The sequence below is a fragment of the Macrotis lagotis genome, chromosome 2 (genome assembly GCF_037893015.1).
Source record: "Macrotis lagotis isolate mMagLag1 chromosome 2, bilby.v1.9.chrom.fasta, whole genome shotgun sequence".
Classification (NCBI taxonomy): Eukaryota; Metazoa; Chordata; class Mammalia; order Peramelemorphia; family Peramelidae; genus Macrotis; species Macrotis lagotis.
The window spans coordinates 59,063,219-59,083,752 of NC_133659.1; the positions used below are offsets into that span (position 1 = coordinate 59,063,219).

Sequence of the window (20,534 nt, forward strand, 5' to 3'; positions counted from 1 at the left end):
GGAGGATCAGTGAATTTGATGAGGTTGTACAAACTTTGTTTCTCAAACCCTCCCTTCTGTTGGAGCCAGCTAGGATTGTAGAGCAATGAAACCTGGATTTCACTAAGTACTTCTACCTCAAAGCAGCCTTAAAAAGGGAAAGAATCCAAATTTGGATATTTGAAGTCCCCTGTCAATCAATGTCAAACTAAGATTTATTTACCAACTCTATACCCATTTTCTCTTTCTGCCCAGGAGTTCTTTGGCACATTCCATTGATAATATCATTTCTTCTTTTGCCTTTGTTTTTCTTCATTCAAATGTACTTCATTATTTTCCCTTCTGCCAGTCTAATCTACATTTTTGATTCCTGAATTTCTCCCTATGAGTATATTTGCTTGATTTTTTTAATTTGATACTTTAGTACAAAATAAAATGAACCTTTCCATATATAAAGCAGAACATAAATATAAAACCATTAATCTCTATTATATGTAGAATACTTTTATTTTTGTCTATAATAAATGCAACAAATTATTTTCAGAGCTGTCCTGTTTCTATCAGTTTCTAACTGCTTTCCTTCAGTTCTTTTCTGTACATTTCTTTAAAATGCTCTACTTATCCTTTTTTCTTTCTCCTAAGTTTTTTAGCAACCCTGTTAATAGAACATCTCTTTATTAACTCCACACACTTCAAATTGAAAAGAAAAAGGGAAAAGAAATGTTTGTAACAAATATGCACAGCCAAGCAAAACAAATTCCCATTGTCTCTGTTTTGTCTCTACACCTTGAATCCAGCATCTCTTTCTCTTTCAGTGTAAGAGAATATTCTTCATTAGTTCCCTGATTCCACATTGGTCATTTCATGAAACTCAGTTCTTAAGTCTTTCAAAACTACTTTTCTTTAGAATGTGCAGTTTTTGAATAAATGTTCTTTTAGTTCTTCTCACTTCCCTTAGAATCAGTTCATAGAAGTCTTCCTTGGTTTATCTGAAACCATCCCTTTAGTCATTTCTTATGGCATAATAATATTCAAGTACATTCATATACCACAACTTGTTCAGGGACTCTCCAATTTGTGACTTACCCCGCCCTTAGTTTCCAATTCTTTGCTATAACAATGACAAAAAAGGTACACATATTTTTGTACATATAGGTTTGTTCATAGGTCACTATATCTAAATTTAATGACATTTGGAGCATAAATCCAAATTGTTATTCAGAAAAAAAGACCATTTCACAACTCTATTAACAGTTCATCAGTATTTTTGGTTTCCCACAACCCCTCCAATAATTATAATTTTCATTTCTTATCATCTTCACCAGTTGAGATGGAACCTTAGACTTGTTTTAATTTGCATTTATAATTATTTGTCAATTAAAACATTTTTCTACTATGTATATTGATTGATTGGATTTCCTCCTTTGAAAATTGCTTAATCATATCCATTAACTATCTATTTGGTTAATGGCTCTTGTTTTTAAATATTTGAATCATTTTCTTTTTAACTTCAATATGAAATCTCTATTAGAAAATTTATTGTCACAAACAAAACAAATGTAACCAAGATTAAAAGGAAAGAAGAAAACTGGAGAACAATTTTTATAGTCAGTGTTTTTGATAAAGGTCTTATTTCTCAAATATTTAGAGCAAATCAAGTCAAATTTATAATAATACAAATTATTCCTCAATTGACAAATAATCAAGTTATCAAAGGAAGTTATCAAATGAAGACACTAAAGCTATCTATAGTCATAAGAAAAATGTTCTAAATCACTATTGATTAGAAAAATGAAAACTGGGGCGGCTAGGTGGCACAGTGGATAGAGCACCAATCCTGGAGTCAGGCGTACCTGAATTCAAATCCAGCCTCAGACATAATAATTACCTAGCTGTGTAGACCTGGGCAAGCCACTTAACCCCATTGCCTTGCAAAAACTAAAACAAAACAAAAAAAAAAAAAAAACTAAAACAACTCTTGAGATACCACTTCTGCCTATCAAATCAACTAATATGACAGAAAAAGAAAATGATAAATGTTAGTAAAGATAAGGTAAAATTGGAACATTAATGCATTGTTGGTGGAGTGGTGAACAGATCTAACCATTCTGGAGAACAATTTGTAACTATTCCCATTGGTCTATAAAATTCCAGCAATACCAGTACTAGGTCTGTATTCCAAAAAGATCATAGTGGGGGAGGGGAAAAAAGGACTTACTCTTTTTTGTGGTAGGAAAGAATTAGAAATTTTATGGATACCCCTCAGTTGGAGGATGACTGAAGAAGTTGTGGTATATGAATGTAATAGAATACTATTGTTCTATAAGAAACAAAGAGCAGGCAGGCTTCAGAAAAACCTGGACTTACATGAACTGATGCTGAGTGAAGTGAGCAGAACCAGGTGAACACTGTACACAGAAACAGCAGCATTATGCAATGTGCATGATTAACTCTGATTGACTTTACTCTTCTCAGCAATATAATGATCCAATTCATTTCCTCTCATGATGGAAAATGCTTTCCACATCCAAAGAAAGAACTTAAGAGTATGAATGTAGATTAAAGCATATCATTTTCCCTTTTCTTGTTTTTCTTTTTTTCTCATGATTTTTCTCTTTTATTCTGATTCTTTTATAACATGACTAATATGGAAGTATGTTTAACATGACTATATATCTATAACCTATATAAGATTGCTAGCTGTATGAAGAGAGAGGAAGAAAGGAGAAAGGAAAAAGTTTGGAATTCAAAATCTTACAAAAATAAATGTTGAAGGGCAGCTAGGTGGCTCAGTGGATAGATCACTGGCCCTGGAGTCAGGAGTACCTGAGTTCAAATCCAGCCTTAGACATTTAATTATTACCCAACTGTGGGGCCTTGGGCAAGCCACTTAATCCCATTCGCCTTGCAAAAAACCTTAAAAAAAATGAATGTTGAAAACTCTCTCTACAAATAATTGAAAAAATACTATTAAGAAAAAAAGATAAATTGAAAAGTTTAAAAAAAAGAAAAACTTACTGTAAAGGTTTTCCCCAGTTAGCTATCTTCTAAATTTAGTAGTCAACTTTGTGAAAAAAATCAAAATTGTTATATAATCAAAACTGTTCATTTTATTTTATGTGATCCTTTCATATGTAAATATATCTTTTTGAATATATCATTATATATATTAAATTCCATACCAATCCTTTGTTTATCTATCTTGTTTCCTTTGATTAAAGTATTCCAATAAAGTATGACATTCAGGGGACCTATTCCACCAAGCATTAATGCTACCTGTGAAATCGCATTTCCTCATTTCCTACATTGAGTATTTGTAAACATTTGAAGTCAGTGGTTTTATTATGAGCTTCTGTCTTAGACTTTTTCCTTCAGTGAGTTATGGGTCATCTCTATGACTATCCATCCTACAGGGTAAGTAATCTCAGTATTCTCTCTCCATCTTCCTTTTCAGATGTAATTGGATTTACAAGACTCTAGGCATTTATACTCTTGCTATCTCTTGTAAGGGGCACTCTATTTCTGTCAATTCTTTTAAACAAAAGACCAGAAATTCTTTAAACACTCTCACCCTCAGTTTCTCCAACTATAAAACAGAATTGAAAATGCTTGCCCTCATAATGCCTCCCAGAGCTGGTATGAGGAGTGAGTGTTATAAACTTTAAAACCCTAGAAATGAGAATTATTATTATCAGCAGCAACTGTTCCTATAACTCAATTGATTCATCAAGGACTTCACATGAATATCTTCTCATAAACATTAGTTTTCAGTTAACTCAAATTTTGTGAGATGTGTTAATCTTATGTCTGTCTCTCTTCTCTCTCTCTCTCTCTCTCTCTCTCTCTCTCTCTCTCTCTCTCTCTCTCTCTCTCTCTCTCTCTCCCTGATTCTTAACACCATGGGTGGTACATGGTAAGTACTTAAAACTGCCTTTTCATTCATTTATTCTTAAGATTATTTACATTTAAACACTTAACCATTCAAATGATCCTAGAATATGGAAAAAATGCCTTAAAAATAAACCCACTTGGGCGGCTAGGTGGCGCAGTGGATAGAGCACTGGCCTTGGAGTCAGGAGTACCTGAGTTCAAATCCGGCCTCAGACACTTAATAATTACCTAGCCATGTGGCCTTGGGCAAGCCACTTGACCCCATTGCCTTGCAAAAACTAAAAATAAATAAATAAATGAATGAATAAATAAATAAATGAATAAAATAAACCCACTGAAAGTCTATATTGGGAACATGAACTAAAGTGTATCTCAGATATGAGCCATGAGTTACTGGAGATATTCTATATTCCAAATTTATGTTTCTGAATATGGGGATTTTACTTGGCTTATCTTTATTAGACCTACAACTCCAGCATAAACATAGCAGAAACTTATATGTAGTAAAACAAAGTTAAATTATTTGTACTTCATCTCTACTTGCTTCCTCAAGGATGTTTTCCCCCTTTTTAATTCAATTATTTTCAGTTCTGAATTTTTTCCCCACATTCTACCATTGAGAAAACAAGAAAAATAAAACCCATTACAAAAATGCTTAATCAAGTAAAATAAATTCTCACATAGTGTATATGTGTATTTATGTGTATTCTTCAGTCTGTACCTCTCTGTCAGAAGGTGAATACAATAAGTAAGTGTCCAAGAGAAACAGTAAAGTGGACAAATGACAGGGGAATAAAGTAAGGACATATCCAGTCTGAAAATACAAAGTCAGATTCTGAACAAATAAGATATATTTGGGAAGAACAACATTAAAAAGAGATGTATCTGTGCAGGGTTTTTTCTTAATTCAATTGTAAAAACATTTAGCAAACCGTATGGAATGGGCAACTAGGTGGAGCATTGGATAGAGTACTGGGTCTGGGAGTTCAAATCCAGCCTGCAATACTTTGTAGCTGTGTGACCCTGAGCAACTTCACCTGTTTATCTCAGTTTCCTTGTCCATAAAATGGAGAAGGAAATGTGGTAAGTCACTCCAGTATCTTTGCCAAGAAAACCCCAAATAGGTTATGAAGCATTGGGAATGATTGAATAAACAATGGCAGAGAAGAATGTGCTAATTTTGAAATCAGAGAGCAAAACTATGTTTAAAGTCTCATCTCTCTCATAAGTTTTACCCTTCGATCTTAGGCAATTCATAACTCCCTGAGTTCTTTCAACTGTGCACTTATTCCTTTACTCTCAGACCAAGGTGCAAAGTGTGAAGAAGCGTCCAGATTTTTCTTCATCTGGACAATGGGACGTAGTGGTGGAGGCTGGTGAGAAACAGGAATCCTTAGTCTTCGATGGAATCTTGGTTTGCAATGGCCATCATACTGACCCCAACTTCCCACTTCAGTCCTTCCCAGGTGTGTCATTAAGAAAGTAAAAGGTAAAAAGAGTATTTTCCAACCATCTATAAGCATATAGGATAGTGGATAGAGTGTTGAATTTGAAGTCAGGAAGACTTCTTGTGTTAATTGTGTATTCTCCTGAGGATATGGCATGTACACAAATAATACATAAGTGAGTAGAAAAAGGGGAAAGGGAAAGAGCAAAGTGGTATAGAAATACTTGAGAGAGTAAACTCATGCCTATTTACTCTAAGGAATTTTCAACCCTCCAGAGATCCTTTCCCTCTCTATCCCCAAATACAGACACCAGCTCTGTTTCCTTCCACAAAATCTCATCTCTCTCTCCCTCTTATTCACATCTTCATCCTCTCAAAGCAGTCACTCCACAATAAATACCCAGGTGTCAGTTTTACAGTCCTACCTACTCTAGATATGAAGTAAAGCAAGTGACAGAGTGGAATATGACATTATGTAGGAAGAAAGGGGAGGATCCACACTGATAACATCTTAGATATCATCACACTCCTATTTCCATAATTAATATACTTGGATCTAAGCAGTCTAAGAAACTTCTGTGTTTGACTGAATTCCTCAAACACAGTCTGTGTTAGATATGAACTCTCAACTCCTCCACTCTCTATCCCCCCTTGCCCAGATGAGGCATCTTTCACCTCCTAGGACAAGGAATGCTGGTGAAGGTCCTCCCCCACCCCTTGTCCTTTCCCTACCTCAAATCACTTTGAACAAGAGTGTCTTTCCTCCAATGAATCAACAATGTGAAAATGAGCCCACAACTCTGTTCTCTGTTCTCTCCTCTTAGGCATTGAAAATTTCAAAGGTGACTATTTCCACAGCCGGGAGTACAAAACTCCAGAAGAATTTTTAGGAAAGAGAATCATCGTGATTGGTATTGGAAACTCTGGAGCAGACATTGCTGTAGAACTCAGTCGTGGTGCAAAACAGGTTTGTACGTAGGAAAACTAGATTCGAATGTTCCTGATATTTTTACAAAAGGGGCATCACTGTTTATTAGACAGAACAATGTTTCCCCTGAATCAAATAACTGAATAAAAGCCCAAAACATCAGTACGCCAGATTTTCCAAATATTAGGACTTTTCTAGCTTTCCTTCCAATTTATTTTTTGCATTATATGCAAAGCACAGCCTGTGTTTCAGGTGTGAAAAAAAATATTGCAAGAGTTCTTAACCATTTTTATGTCATTATCCCTTTGCAATCTGATGAAGTCTGTGCACCCCTTTTCAATTTAATGTTTTTAATAAATGAAATAAAATACAGAGGATTACAAAGGAAATTGATTTTTTTGAAATATAGTTATCCAAATACAGGATGTTCCAGTAGTCTTAGTATGGTTTCATTGTACTAAGATTTTGGGGGAATCCCCTTTATTTAAAAAAAAGCAAACATACAGAGTTTGAGGACCTCTAGTTAAGAACTTCTTATCTATTGTTACTATGCCTTCTATTGTCCCTTATCAGTTGCACTTACTGGACATCTAAAGTTAACTAGAATGCCAGAATTAAAATAAGAATGGGATGCTCTGAATAAGTCTAATAACTGGTTAATAACATCATCAACAGAAACTTTTTCCCTTAAGTTTCTAACCTTGTTGAAATCTTGCTCCCCCCAAAAAAAAAATCTATTACTTCATTCTTCTTCCTTAGTAACTTAAGTATATGGTGAGCAGAACAAATCTTCTGGTGACTTTCTACTTTGTGGGGTCATCATTCTGAACATCAGTTTCAATTGTATTCCAGATCTTTATTTTCTATTCTGAATTTTCTAGATTGAAAAAAAAAAATAAATCCTATTCTCATTTTTTGCTTTTTGTTTAAGAAAAAACAGAAAAGGCAAAATGTGGTTCTACTTATTTGAGTTTTTGCTAAGTGAGATCTCACTGTTTTTGTTTGACACTCTTGAGAACAAGAATCTATTTTATCAGGGCAGCTGGTGATGCAGTGGATAGAGCACTGACCCTGGAGTCAGGACAATCTGAGTTCAAATCCGACCTCAGACACTTAATAATTACCTAGCTGTGTGACCTTAGGCAAGTCATTTAACCCCATTCCCTTGCAAAAAAAAAGAATCTATTTTGATTATCTGTCATTATTCCTTGGAAATACAAATATTAAATCTTAGAACACAAATTTAGACAAAATTTCCAGAGATATGTATTATTGCTTTACTTTGGATAAGCTTTTGGTGGTTTGTATGCTAGATCCAAACTAATGTGAATAATTCATTCTTTGAAGTTGTCACATTATTTGAATTCTCAATGCTGATTTCCAGTGAACTGGAACCAATTACTACAATTTACATAGCTATAACTTCAAATTGTATGAATTTAAATACATGCAACCTTACTCATGGGATTTATTAGTAGTATGTACTTTGCCATTAGGGTCCTTAGAGGACTGCAATGTCCTAATCAGTGACATGTAGCTAATTTGGAATTTTCTGAAGCTATATCCCAGGAAGTCAAAATCTGGCAAGTCTTATGAAAAGGAAAATAGATGTAATATGGAAATAATATTTCTTTTTAACTGAATCAAAAGTCAAATCTAGATCTGGCAAGTCTAAATCTCTAAATGACCTTTTAGCTCTAAAAGACCGTCACTTTTGATGTCCTGCTTCAGAGGATGTAGTTTCTACAATAGGAGTATTGGTATTAGCACATAGTAGACACTTGATTCATGTTTATGGACTGAATGATTGATTAAAATGTTCTATTGGCATATCTAATATTTGATGACCAGCCTAGTGAAATTCTGAAAGGCTCATTAACAGAAATCAGTATTTGGGAGTTTTTTTAAAACCAATTATGAAGACCTCTACAAGGGCAGAGAATATTCTCAATTCTTATCAGTGGAAGTGGCAGCCACAAAGAAGAAATTCCAGGTCCTTCAAGTGCAAATGTACAACTTCATAAATCAACTTAAAAAAATGCTCTCCATTATTGCTGGTACTCAGCGGATCTTGTGGTTGGCATTGTATTCAGCATTCATTGTATTTGTAATTGGTAAGGTTACCAATTCCTTTGTAACTTTCTACAGAAAATCTGAGAGAGGTCCTTCCGTATATCAGCACCTTTTTCCCTCTTCTTTCCATCTATAGTAAGTGTCAAGACTGATATGACACAATTCTCCCAGGAATATGTCATCTTGTTACCCCTGAATAAAGGGCTTTATAGTTAGCCAAAATTTGTTAATTCTCATGTTACGTAAAAATTTTGTTATTCTTGTCTTCTGCCATCTTTTCTAACACTCTACTATTGGTGCCACAGAAGGAATACACAAGATCAAGGAATGCTTTGTATTTTTATTTGTTTCATGCTTTGCTATGGTCAAAAAATTCAGCACCTAGTGACCAATGTACTAATAATGAACTACTCCATATTTAGAAAAAACAAGATACTCATATTGTGATTCATCTATAAGTACATCCTGTGTTAAACTTTTACATGTTCCTAGAAAAAAACATAGATGTCATATTTATCAACCTTACAAAAAACTCAAAGTTGTAAAGAAATCAAAAAATGCTTGACAATAGAATCAGAATCTCTTTTACCTTGACAGGCTAGAGAATTAGATTGAAGCTAATAAAATGACATCCAACAGGGATAAAGGTAAAGTCTTGCCATTGGTATAGAAAAATTCAACATCATGTAGATTAAAATGATGGAGGATAATAGCTGAATTGAAAAAGATTTAAAGAATTTATTGGACTGCAATGGGTCACCACTGTGCTATAGTAGCCCCCAAAAAAGTTAATTTAATCTTGGGATACATTGAAAAGCAAAATTTCTTAAAGAGAGGTAAAAGTTCTACTCTCCTCTGCCCATATCAGTCTTCATCTGGATTATTGTGTCCAGTTCTGGGTAACATAATTTAAGGAATTCATTGATGAGCTGAAAAGTGTCCAGAGAAGGGGGTCCCTGGATTGTGCAGAGTCTTGAGTTCTTATGGTATAAGGAATTATGTGTTTTTAGTTAGCTTTTATGTTAGTTATGTGCTTTTAGTTTTAGTTAAAGGAAATATGTATTTTTAACCTAAAAGAGAAGAGAAGAATTAATTGGGGGTTAAGCAAGGGAAGGGGGGGGTATATAATGACTGAATTCAGGTATTTGAAGGATTAATCTTGTTCTGTTTGGTCCTAGAGGGTAGAACCAGAAATAACATATGGAATTTGTAAGAAGAAAATTTAGGCAAGATGCCAGGAAAGCCTTTCTAAGAATCAGGCATATTCCAATGTATAATGAACCTTCTTGAGAGGTGGTAGGTTCTTCCTCCTTAGAGAACTTTATTTTTTTTATTTTTGACTTTTGCAAGGCAACAAATTAGGTAATTATTAAGGGTCTGAGGCCAGATGTGAACTTAGGTCCTCCTGACTCTAGAGCTAGTGCTCTATCCACTGTGCCACCTAGCTGCCCCTTAGAGGATTTTAAAAAGAAGTCTTTATTCAAGCTCTTGTCCAGTATATATTATAGTTGGAATTCCTTGTATGTATATGGGTCAGACTAAATGCTCATTGAGGTCACTTCCAGCTCTGAGATTCTTGATTTTTATGGTTCCTCCCATAATTCTCCACATTGGGTCTTCCAACACACCACCTTTCCACAACTCCTCTGATCATCTTTTTTGTTCATGCATTTCTTTGATATCTTCTTTTATGCCATTTCTTTATGATTTTCTATATTGCCATCTAATCAAACTTTCCTTGCACCTTCCCATTGTCCTCTAAGTAATTTCTATTTTTCTTTGAAGTTTAAAATGTACTATACATTCTAGCCACTCAACAATCCCAAAAGAATACTAGTATTAAAAATATCAATCTTTTTTTTTTAGGGGAAAAACTTGGGAGTCACAAAAATAAATCTTCAGTTTTCCAGAGTCAATCTAGCTACTTTTCCTCTTCTGTTCACTTCTATGACCAACTCATTGTCCATTTGCAGTGACTGTCTAAATTATATATGTATGTACATATGTACATATGTATATTATGTATGTGCATACTTATACAAGTGATTTCCTGAAAGAACAGCTCTAAAGGTTGTCCATACATCTCCTCAATATCATAGTCTCAGCAATAATATTTTTCTCTATGGTTTTTCCTAGATGAATAATTAAGCCAAATTTTTTGAATGGTAATGGAAATTATTATGGATTTCATTCAGTATGGTGATAGATCATATGAAGGATTTGGGGCAAGGGCTCAATAAGAATAGTATATTTACAAATGAAAGCAAGATATGAATAAAAAATCCCTCAGTTTTCTCATTCACCCACTGCTCTCTCTCTCTTAGGTCTTCCTTAGCACTAGACACGGATCATGGATATTACACCGTGTTTGGGACAACGGGTATCCCATGGACAGTTCATTCTTCACTCGATTCAACAGTTTGCTCCGGAAAATAGCAAGTCTCAGAATAGTTAACAATCAGTTGGAGAAGACATTGAATTCACGGTTTAACCATTCCCACTATGGCCTACAACCTCAGCACAGGTACACAGGATTTAAGTGTATATGAAAATGGGTATATGTGATTATGTTCATATCCATGTGTTCCCTCTTGCTTCCTTTCCTTTCTTCTTTTCTAGTTTACTTCTGTGCCTTTCCTTCCTTTTCCTTTTCCTTCCAACAGAACTAGAAGCTTTTAGGTAAATAAGAGAATCAGGAAATGTAGGACATATGCTCACATTTAAGGGTCAGGAATTAGATTAATCAGCAATAGAGAGAGGGGAAAAAGCAACCAACTTGTGATCTAATGTCTATGGGTAAATCTGTGATAATTTTGGGGAGGGGAAGATTTCTGAAACAAACATCTCCAGATCAATTTCTTTAAAAAGTCAAAGATTTTTTCAAAGATATTTTAAATTATAAATTTCTTCATTTTTGATTGGTTGCAACTAAATTAGGCAGATTTAGAAAGATAACATGAACTTTGTTCAGTATAGTATGCTATTACATCATATTAAATTAATTTTAATGACTGGCTGTGGCTTATTCAATTTATATACAAATAGGAAAGCTGTATAAAGACATATAAATTCTAACTGATAAAATGTGGTGGTCAATCATTTCTTCCAAAAGTGGAGTATCCAGCATTTGATCAGATACATAACCTGTGACAAAACAAACTATATGACAACATTGTTGCTATGGGAAAATCCAATTTAATGACATCATTTTAATTCACTGAATCATAGAATGTCAGACTAGAAGAGAATTCAGTTGTTATCTTCTTCAACCAAATTATTTTATAAATTTTTTATATTTTTATAAATATAAATATAAATTTTATCAATATAAATATAAATTTTTATAAATATAAGCCAAATTACCATAACAGCATATTCAACAACTGGTCATTCAGCCTTTTCTTGAACAGCTGCAATGAAAGGGAAACTGCAGCCCATTCCATTTTTTATGACTCTTATTGTTAGGAAAGTTTCCTTTAGATTAAGCCTAAATCTGTTTCTTTGAAACTTTCACCCTGGTTCCATCCTCTTGGGCCAAGCAAAGCACATCTAATCACTCTTTTACATGAGAATCTTGCAAGTGCTCAAAAAAAAGCTTTCATGTCCCTCTTGAACCTTTTCTTCTCCTCACTTTCCTCAAATACTCTTTGTATGGCATGAACTCAAGACTGTTCATTATTCTAGAAAAGTTTGCTAGATTCCTTACTAAATTGTAATGCCCAAAAGTGAACATAACATTATGAAATGTAGATTGACCAGAGCAGAATATAATGAGAATAATTCCTTCCTGGGAACTATGCCTCTCAATATAGATCAAGGTAACATAAATTTTTTGACTGCTGTTTCACATTGCAGACTCAGATTGAATTGGAAGTCCATTAAAAGTCTTTTTCAGGGAAACTAGCATCTATACCTGCCTTTTATGTCTTGCATTTGAAAAGTTGGTTTCTTAAATGCAAAAGTAAGACTTTGTGAGGGGCAATAAAGTAGTATAGTGGAACTGAAGTCAGGAGAGCTTGAGTTCAAATCCAACCTCAGACATTTAATACTTACTTAGCTGTCTGACCCCAATTGGGCAAGTCACTTAACCCCACTGCCTTGCAAAAAAATCCAAAACTAAAAAAATATAGGGCTTTATATTCCCTATTAAATTTTATCCTATTTGATTCAATTCAATATCAGTACCTGTCAAGATCTTTTTGTATCTTGACCTTATAATCCCAATGTGTTAGCAATCTTTCCTAGATTTGCATAAGCAAATTTTGTAAGAATTCTATCTGAATAATATGGAAATGTTTAAATGATTGCATATGTATAACCTATATCAGATAACTTATCATCTCAGGGAGGGTGGGAAGAAGGAGAGATAGAATTTGGAACTCAAAAAATTTTAAATGTCAAAACTTATTTTAACATGTAATTGAAGGAAAATAAAATATTATTTTAAAAAAAGAATTCTGTCTATTCATTGCTCACATAAGTTTAGAGGTGTGAGGCAATTCTCTTAGCGTTCTCTAAGTCCAATCATTTTATAGCTAAGGAAATTGAGGCTCATTGAGGTTAAGTGACTTGCCTGGGGTCACATAACTAACAAATGTTTATCCAAAGTACATCTTGATTCCCATAATCATGTCACCAATTACAATATCAAATAGTAAAGGACCAAAGGGCACAATTCCCTAAATAGCACATTACTAAAGCAATCTTTCTATATTGATATAGATTCATTAATGACTATGCTTTTGGTCTGACCATTCAACCAATTCAGAATCTATTGAATTGTACTATTGTCTATCCCACATCTCTGATTCCACAAAAAAATAATATGAGATAATTAACAGAAATTTTTTTATAAATATAAACCTCTGAGGGTGTGCTTTCTAGATATTTATTGCACATATACCCATATAAATGCATATACATTACATATATGTGTAAATGTGTGTATGTATGTATGTATTATGTATATAAAAGCTAGATGACCTGGTGCATAGAACCTGTACTTGGGAAAACTTGAATTCGAGTTTCATCTAAGATACTACCCAACCTAACCTAAGTCTGCCTCAGTTTTCTGATTCATAAAGTGGGAGTAAAATAGCACCTACCTCCTAGGGTTGTTGTGAAGATAGAATGAGATAATGTTTGTCAAACATTTTACAAACTTTAAAGTACAATATAAATGCTAGGTATTATTACTATCACTATTATATTGTTTTCCACTTGGTTGTTAAATAGAAGAAAATACGCATAAACATTTCATATAAAAGAATAAAATTAATTTCTTGCATATTCAAGGGAAGATTTGAGGGACAATAGAAGGCAGATGTAGCCATTACATTCTTTCAAAATTTATATTTAAAAAGAAACCAAAACAAATGAATTCAACAAGTATGATGCCTAATTATGTTCACATCTAATTTTATTAAAGCTGTGTTTGTATAATCTGGAAATTGTTGGCATGTGACCAATATATGTACAATAATATGTTAAGAGGAGATGGAAAGGGATACAAATTATAGCTTAGAGAAAAATAACGACAATTTCTACATTCCTTAAGTATTCCCTTATATACTGTGTTTTGATACTTAAGTACACTTTTTTTAAACTTTTATTTTATCTACAGACCTTTAAGCCAGCATCCAACTGTCAATGACGACCTGCCAAATCACATAATTTCTGGTAAAGTCTTAGTGAAACCAAACATAAAGGAATTCACTGAAACAGGTGCCATTTTTGAGGATGACACCATAGAAGAAGATATCGATGTGGTTATCTTTGCTACAGGATACAATATCAGTTTTCCTTTTCTTGAAGATATCATCAAAGTTACCAATAACGAGGTGTCTCTCTACAAGCTTATGTTCCCTCCTGACCTGGAGCAGCCAACTCTAGCCGTCATTGGCCTCATTCAACCTCTGGGCATTGTCTTACCCATTGCAGAGCTCCAGAGTCGCTGGGCTGCACGAGTATTCAAGGGTATGTGGATGAAACTTGGAGAAAGTCCTTCTATGTATGTCATAGTAAATCATCAGGTTCTCTCGGGAGCATTTTGTCCTCTTCATTAAGATATAATCCATCAACTCCTTGGCCACCTGATAAAATCTGGTTTTTCTTTCTTAGGGCTGAACAAATTACCTTCAATGAAAAATATGATGGCTGACATTACACAGAGAAAAATAGCTATGGCAAAACGGTAGGAAACTTCATCCTAAGAAATAAAAATAGATATGGTAATGGGTTCCTGAGAATACAAAATATTTTTCTTTACAAATTAGACACTTTATTTTTTAGGTTATTCATATATAATCATGTTAAACATATTTCCATATTAGCCATGATACGAAAGAATAATCAAAAGAGAAAAACCACAAGAATGAAAAAAAAAGAAATAAAACAGTGAAAACAGTAGGCTTTGATCTGCATTTTCTCTGGATGTGGATGTCATTTTCCATCATAAGTCTTTTAGAATTGTTTTTTGAACACTGTATTGCTGAGAAGAGCTAAGATTATCACAGTTGATCATCACACATTGTTGCTGTTTTTGTATGCAATGTTCTCCTGGATTTGCTCACTTACACTCTGTATCAATTCTTTTAAGTCTTTCCAGGCTTTTCTGAAATCCATCTATTCATCATTTCTTATAGCACTTTCTTTTTCCTATCTCTTTCTCTTCAACTCCCTCATATCTCTCTCTCTCCCTCCCTCTTTCTCACCATTACTCTATCTCTCTGTCTCTGTCTATGTTATAAACATTAATTATATGCAAGGGATTGTGGAAAGTGTTCATTCTTTGATTTTGAAGAAGACCTATAACATTAAAATTTGAGGGTCAGGGAATAATGTGCTCAGTTATGTCTGATCAAACCAATACCAGATCAGATGGCATTGTCATACATTGGGCACAGGTTTAAAACATTGAGAATGAAAGTTCCCTTGGATTTGTACAGTTCACATTTCCTTTTTACTTCTATGATTTTGATTTGTTCATAGAATACAGTGCCTTCTTTGATTCAGGCATGCCGTGCTGAATAGTCCTGTGCCAGCTTTTCCTATGTCTCACTAAAGTTCTTCAGAGAGATCTTGAGAGTATCTTTATTTCACTTCTTCATACTCTTGTGAGGCAAGTACTAATATGGTGATATTAGTACTTGCCTCACAAGAGGTCTACATAAAATAATCTTTTGGGTAAGCATCTATTATAAGCACTCTATGGCCAGCCCATTGGAGTTTTGCTCTCTGTAAAAGAGTTTGAATACTTGGTAGTTCAGCACCAGAGAGGACCTCTGTGTCTGGTACCTTATCTTGCCAGATAAGCTTCAAACGGTGGAAAATATGGCACCATCTAAAATATATTACTTGTCCTCAAGAACCTTATAGTTGAGCTACATATTTTAATATGTGCTGTATTTTTCATGCATATCTATTTGCTATTTATTAGTTATGTAATCTTGAGCAAGATACTTCTTGTTTCTTAGTCACAGTGTCTTTATGTTTAAAATCAAAGTGTTGGATTAGATATTCTTCAATATCCTTTCCAGTTAAAGCATTCTACTATTCTATTATATATAATTACCTATAGAATATTTTTATGTCATAAACCTGGATAATTCTCCATTTGTAAAATTCTTTTGCTTATGCAAAGTGCAGGTTGCAACCCACCTATGACTTAGTTTATAGTTCTACAGAACTAGTTTCCATATATAGAGAGTAAGGGACTTGCCCAGGATCACACAGTGCTTTTATGCTCAAATATGTCATTCCATCTCCATACTTTTGCGGCCATCTTCAAATCCTGAGTGCTTGGCATACCCCCTTATCTCCGTCTCTGACTTCCTTCAGCTCAAATTTTGTGTTATTCAAGAAGCTTTTACTGATCCATCTAGCTATGGGGTTTTTAAATACATCTTCTTTTATCATTTCTACACAGATCTGCATTTACTTAGGTTTTTTTTACAGGTTACCTCACCCATTGGTACTTCAAATCCCTAATGGCAGGGACCGTTTTTGTCTAGATTGGCATCTTCAACACTTAGTATAGTAAGTGTACACAGAATTCTATCCCACATTCTTAGACTGTCCAAATTATCATGACATAGTCAATGAGTAACAGAATTGATTCCAAAAACAAAAAGATTCTAGGTTATTTCTTACTCAAACCAAACCTTGGAGAAGTTGGACGATGGAAATCAGAACAGATTATGATTAGCTCACACTTTTGCTTCATTGCAGGTATGTGAAGAGTCCTCGTCACACCATCCAAGTAGATCACATCGAGTACATGGATGAAATTGCTACCCAAATTGGTGTGAAACCCAACCTTCTCTGGCTTTTCCTCTGGGATCCCAAGTTGGCCTGGAAGGTTTTCTTTGGCCCCTGCACCCCATATCAGTACCGCTTGCATGGACCCAGGAAATGGAATGGAGCCAGGAGAGCTATCCTGACTCAAACAGAAAGGATACTCAAACCCATGAAAACCCGTACTGTCCATAATCCATCTTCAGAAAATTCTTGGATTAAGATGGCACCTGTGGGCTTTGTAGTTTTAGCCGGTATCTTATCTTATTATCGTTATATCTATCATCCTAAAAGGAAGTAAATTAATGCATTAACGAGTAGTAAAAACATAAAATGTTTACTATACTAATTTTTTGAACTTTTTTTTAATCATCCTTATGTCAGTTTTATTTACTGGCATCACAAATGTCATGGAATGATATATAGCATTGATTTATTTTCTGTGGTGGATTTTTCCAGAAAGAGTGTGTGAAAATATAATTTGAGTATATCAAAGTCTAACATCAAGTGGTAAGGCTAATTTTTCTGTTTGAAGATCTCCTACAGTGAATCTCTTTTAAAAATGAATAATTATCCCCTAATTAGTTCTGGCAAAGTATGCTTTAATAATTATTTTAGCTTTTCTATAACCCTTTCTCCAATTCTATTCATTTAGTGATGTTCCTATTTAGGAAAAAAAGTTTCCATTTACCAGATGGGAAATGGGAGGTATGAGGGAAAAATCTTTTAGTCACTTAAATTTGTCAGAAAAAAAGAAAATTGTTTATTTATTAAATACATTTTAATAGCAAAACCTTTTAAAAGGCAAATGATTTTTGAAGTTTAAAAATATGTATAAATCACAAGTTCTAAGTAATTTTTTCATTTATTTTTAAAATATGCAATCACATGACTTTCAAATAAAGTTTTATATATATCCTAACTTTGGGAGGAGCATGTGACTTTAGGTATAGCCAATAAAACATAATGTCTTCTAAAAAACACACTCCATCTAATAACTGATGCTTCAAATTCCACCACAAGGGTGGACCAAACAAGACAGTATATTTAAAGTGCTTGGCATATACCTAAATGTTTGTTTCCTTTCCTCCTTTCATTTCTTATTTAAGTATTTGATCCTCATTCCAAGGCAAATAGCCCTTAACCATTCAACATATTAAGACCTTACTACCTTGGTATTGTAACCCCTCATGATTTATTTTCTCTATTCTGTTCTCAAATAAATGAGTATTGCTGGAGTGTTACAGCAATATTTTTCTTTTTCTCTAATTGATCCTCACACTTCACATAAAAGGATAAGGAAGTCTTTCAAAGGTATTACCAAATAAAAATCTGTCACTGCTTTTGTTATTCAAAGTTAATGTCCCTTTTATGTAGCTAAAACCATAAGCAGAATAAAGCCCAACACAAAAAACCCTAATGAGTCACACTGGTGGCTCAAAACACTCTCACAACAATTATAAGAGATTATATCTATGATACAACTGACAAGTCAATGGCACTGTCTCTCCTATCTGTCCTATCCTCCTCTACCTTCCTGATAATAAATTAAGAGCAATAAAGAATGAGCCCAATTAGAAAGCTGTTGCGATGGTCCAAACAAGAGATGATGAGAGCAGTAGAGGTTATGTGAATGAAGAGTAGGGATGTGTAGGAGATATGTTATGAAGCTAGAAATGCAAGATTTTGCAAAGAATTAAATATGTGAGGTGAGTGAAAGAGAGGGATTAAGGATGACCAAGGTTATAATTCTGGGTGACTGAGAGGATAGTATTGCTCTTGGCTGTAATAGGAAAGTTCAGAAAATGGAAAAGTTTGGAAGAAAAGACAAGTTCTTTTACAGACATGTGGAATTTGAGATTCCTATAACTGGAACATCCAATCCCAGCTATCCAAAAGACAGTTTGTAGTATAGAAAAAATTTAATTCAGGAGAAAAACTAGGGCTAGATATGCAAATCTGGAAATCATGTCTGTAGAGATGGTAATTGAAATGCAGTGATGAGCAGTGGGGTCAAACTCAAAAAGAAATGGGAGCCACTAAACCATACCTAAAAATCCCTGAAGTTGTACATTGACTGAGAAAATTCATATATAAATATCGAATATATACATTTTATTTATATTCCTTTTGTTGAATAATTTCCAATTGCAATTTAACACAGCCTGCATTTGATAACTCTGATCCAGAAAAAATAGAATAGAATAGGACCCAAAAGAGAGGTATAAGTTACAACCACAATAAGTGGACATGACATGGATGAAGGTCGAACAAAGAGGCCAAGAAATCAGGCAAGTAGAATAGAATGCAGAAAAAAGAAGTACTAAGAAAACTAAAAGGAATAATCTCTTTCCTTTTCCAGGAGAAAAGGGGGATTAACAATGTCAAATACAAAGACATCAAGAAGGATGAGGATTGAGAAAAGATCATCAGATTTTATAATTAAGAGATCATCAATGACTCTGGAAATTGCTGTTTCAATTGAATAAGATTAGGAGTCAGATTATAGTAATTCTCTCTCAGGTCTATACTTCTCTTACATTCTAGGAAATGAATAAGCTTTTTCTTGGACTGTCCTGGGAACTTAGCCAGCCTGTCTGATGCTATTGGTGTTGAAATATTTATTTTATGTAACAAATATACAGTTTAACTCATAGGCTTTTAAAAGAGAGTCAGATAGTAAACTTAGAGTCTCCTAGAGTGGTCATCATGGTAGATAGAGAGTAGATGACTGAAGCAGTTTTGAGTTGGGGTATCTCGTATCCTTAAATCCAGTAGTGAACATTCATCCAAATAGAGTTTACTATTCAGACACTCAAATGGATCTATGAAAATTCTCCCTATTGAAATTGGTTGAAACTCACCCTTGACCTGGTGCTGTTGTGCTCCCATAATTCTGCCATAGGAAGTCCACCCAACTTCCTAGAGGCCTCTCTCAATTTCTTTTTTTTTTTTTAGATTTTTCAAGGCAACAGGGTTAAGTGGCTTACCCAAGGCCACATGGCTAGGTAATTATTAAGTGTCTGAGGTTGGATTTGAACCCAGGTACTCCTGACTCCAAGGCCGGTGCTCTATCCACTGAGCCACCTAGCCACCCCTCTCAATTTCTTTTGACACAACAAAGATACTGGGTAAGCTATCTGACTTACCTTTCTATTGTCTCTGGAACATTATTCACTTTTAAACCTATTAGGTCAAAAAAAAAGCCTTAATGCTTACTTTCTGGCGCATAATTTGAAAGGTATCAATACCCTTTCAGTTTTACTAAAACCCCTCTTGCTATAATCAATGATTACGGATTATGTCTTTAAAACTTTGGAAGCATATGGTATCTATATGGGTTATAAAAAGCTAAACAAAAAGCTTAATGAGCACACTTTGGTTCATACTTTTTTCATACTTTTTTTGATGTTGAAATTTATATAGTAAAGAATTCACTTCAGAGCGAATACTGGTATTCTTGTCAGTCCTCCTAAATTATAAACAAATGGTTAAAAAATTAGATTGAGCATGAAGATATCTAAATCATGTGTGGAAACTAAAATTATCTGACCACTGTTACATTCTAGTTAATTGATTTCAATAAATTTCAACAAAAGTTTAAATTTAACATAGCCTATATGAGTTTGCTGATAATGTAAAATTTATGCTCCTTTGACCCAGTAATTGTTGGTCTTCCCCTTCTCCTCTCTCTCTCTCTCTCCATCAGTCTCTTATATGACCTTTCCTCTTATTTCCTCTGTCTCTGTGTCTCTGTCTGTCTCTATCTATCTGTCTGTGTGTGTCTCTCTGTCTCTCTGTCTCTGTCAGTCTCTATATCGCTGTGTGTATCTCTCTATCTCTCTCTTTGTGTGTGTGTGCTTCTATCTCTCTGTCTCTGTCTAGTCTCTGTGTCTATCTGTCTCCCTCTCTCTGTGTGTG

The 20,534-nt window shown here is 34.2% G+C and overlaps 1 protein-coding gene across 1 annotated transcript in view; it reads left to right on the forward strand.

Annotated features, from left to right (window-relative positions):
• LOC141511018 (flavin-containing monooxygenase 5-like) overlaps nucleotides 1-16,914 on the forward strand; it is a 41,201-nt gene extending 24,287 nt beyond the window's left edge. Inside the window, exons 4-9 of the mRNA XM_074220358.1 lie at nucleotides 5,174-5,336; nucleotides 6,142-6,284; nucleotides 10,643-10,842; nucleotides 13,942-14,294; nucleotides 14,439-14,511; nucleotides 16,548-16,914. Of these exons, the coding sequence (XP_074076459.1) occupies nucleotides 5,174-5,336; nucleotides 6,142-6,284; nucleotides 10,643-10,842; nucleotides 13,942-14,294; nucleotides 14,439-14,511; nucleotides 16,548-16,914 (1,299 nt within the window). The remainder of the gene's footprint in view (nucleotides 1-5,173; nucleotides 5,337-6,141; nucleotides 6,285-10,642; nucleotides 10,843-13,941; nucleotides 14,295-14,438; nucleotides 14,512-16,547) is intronic.
• Nucleotides 16,915-20,534: the final 3,620 nt, after the last annotated feature.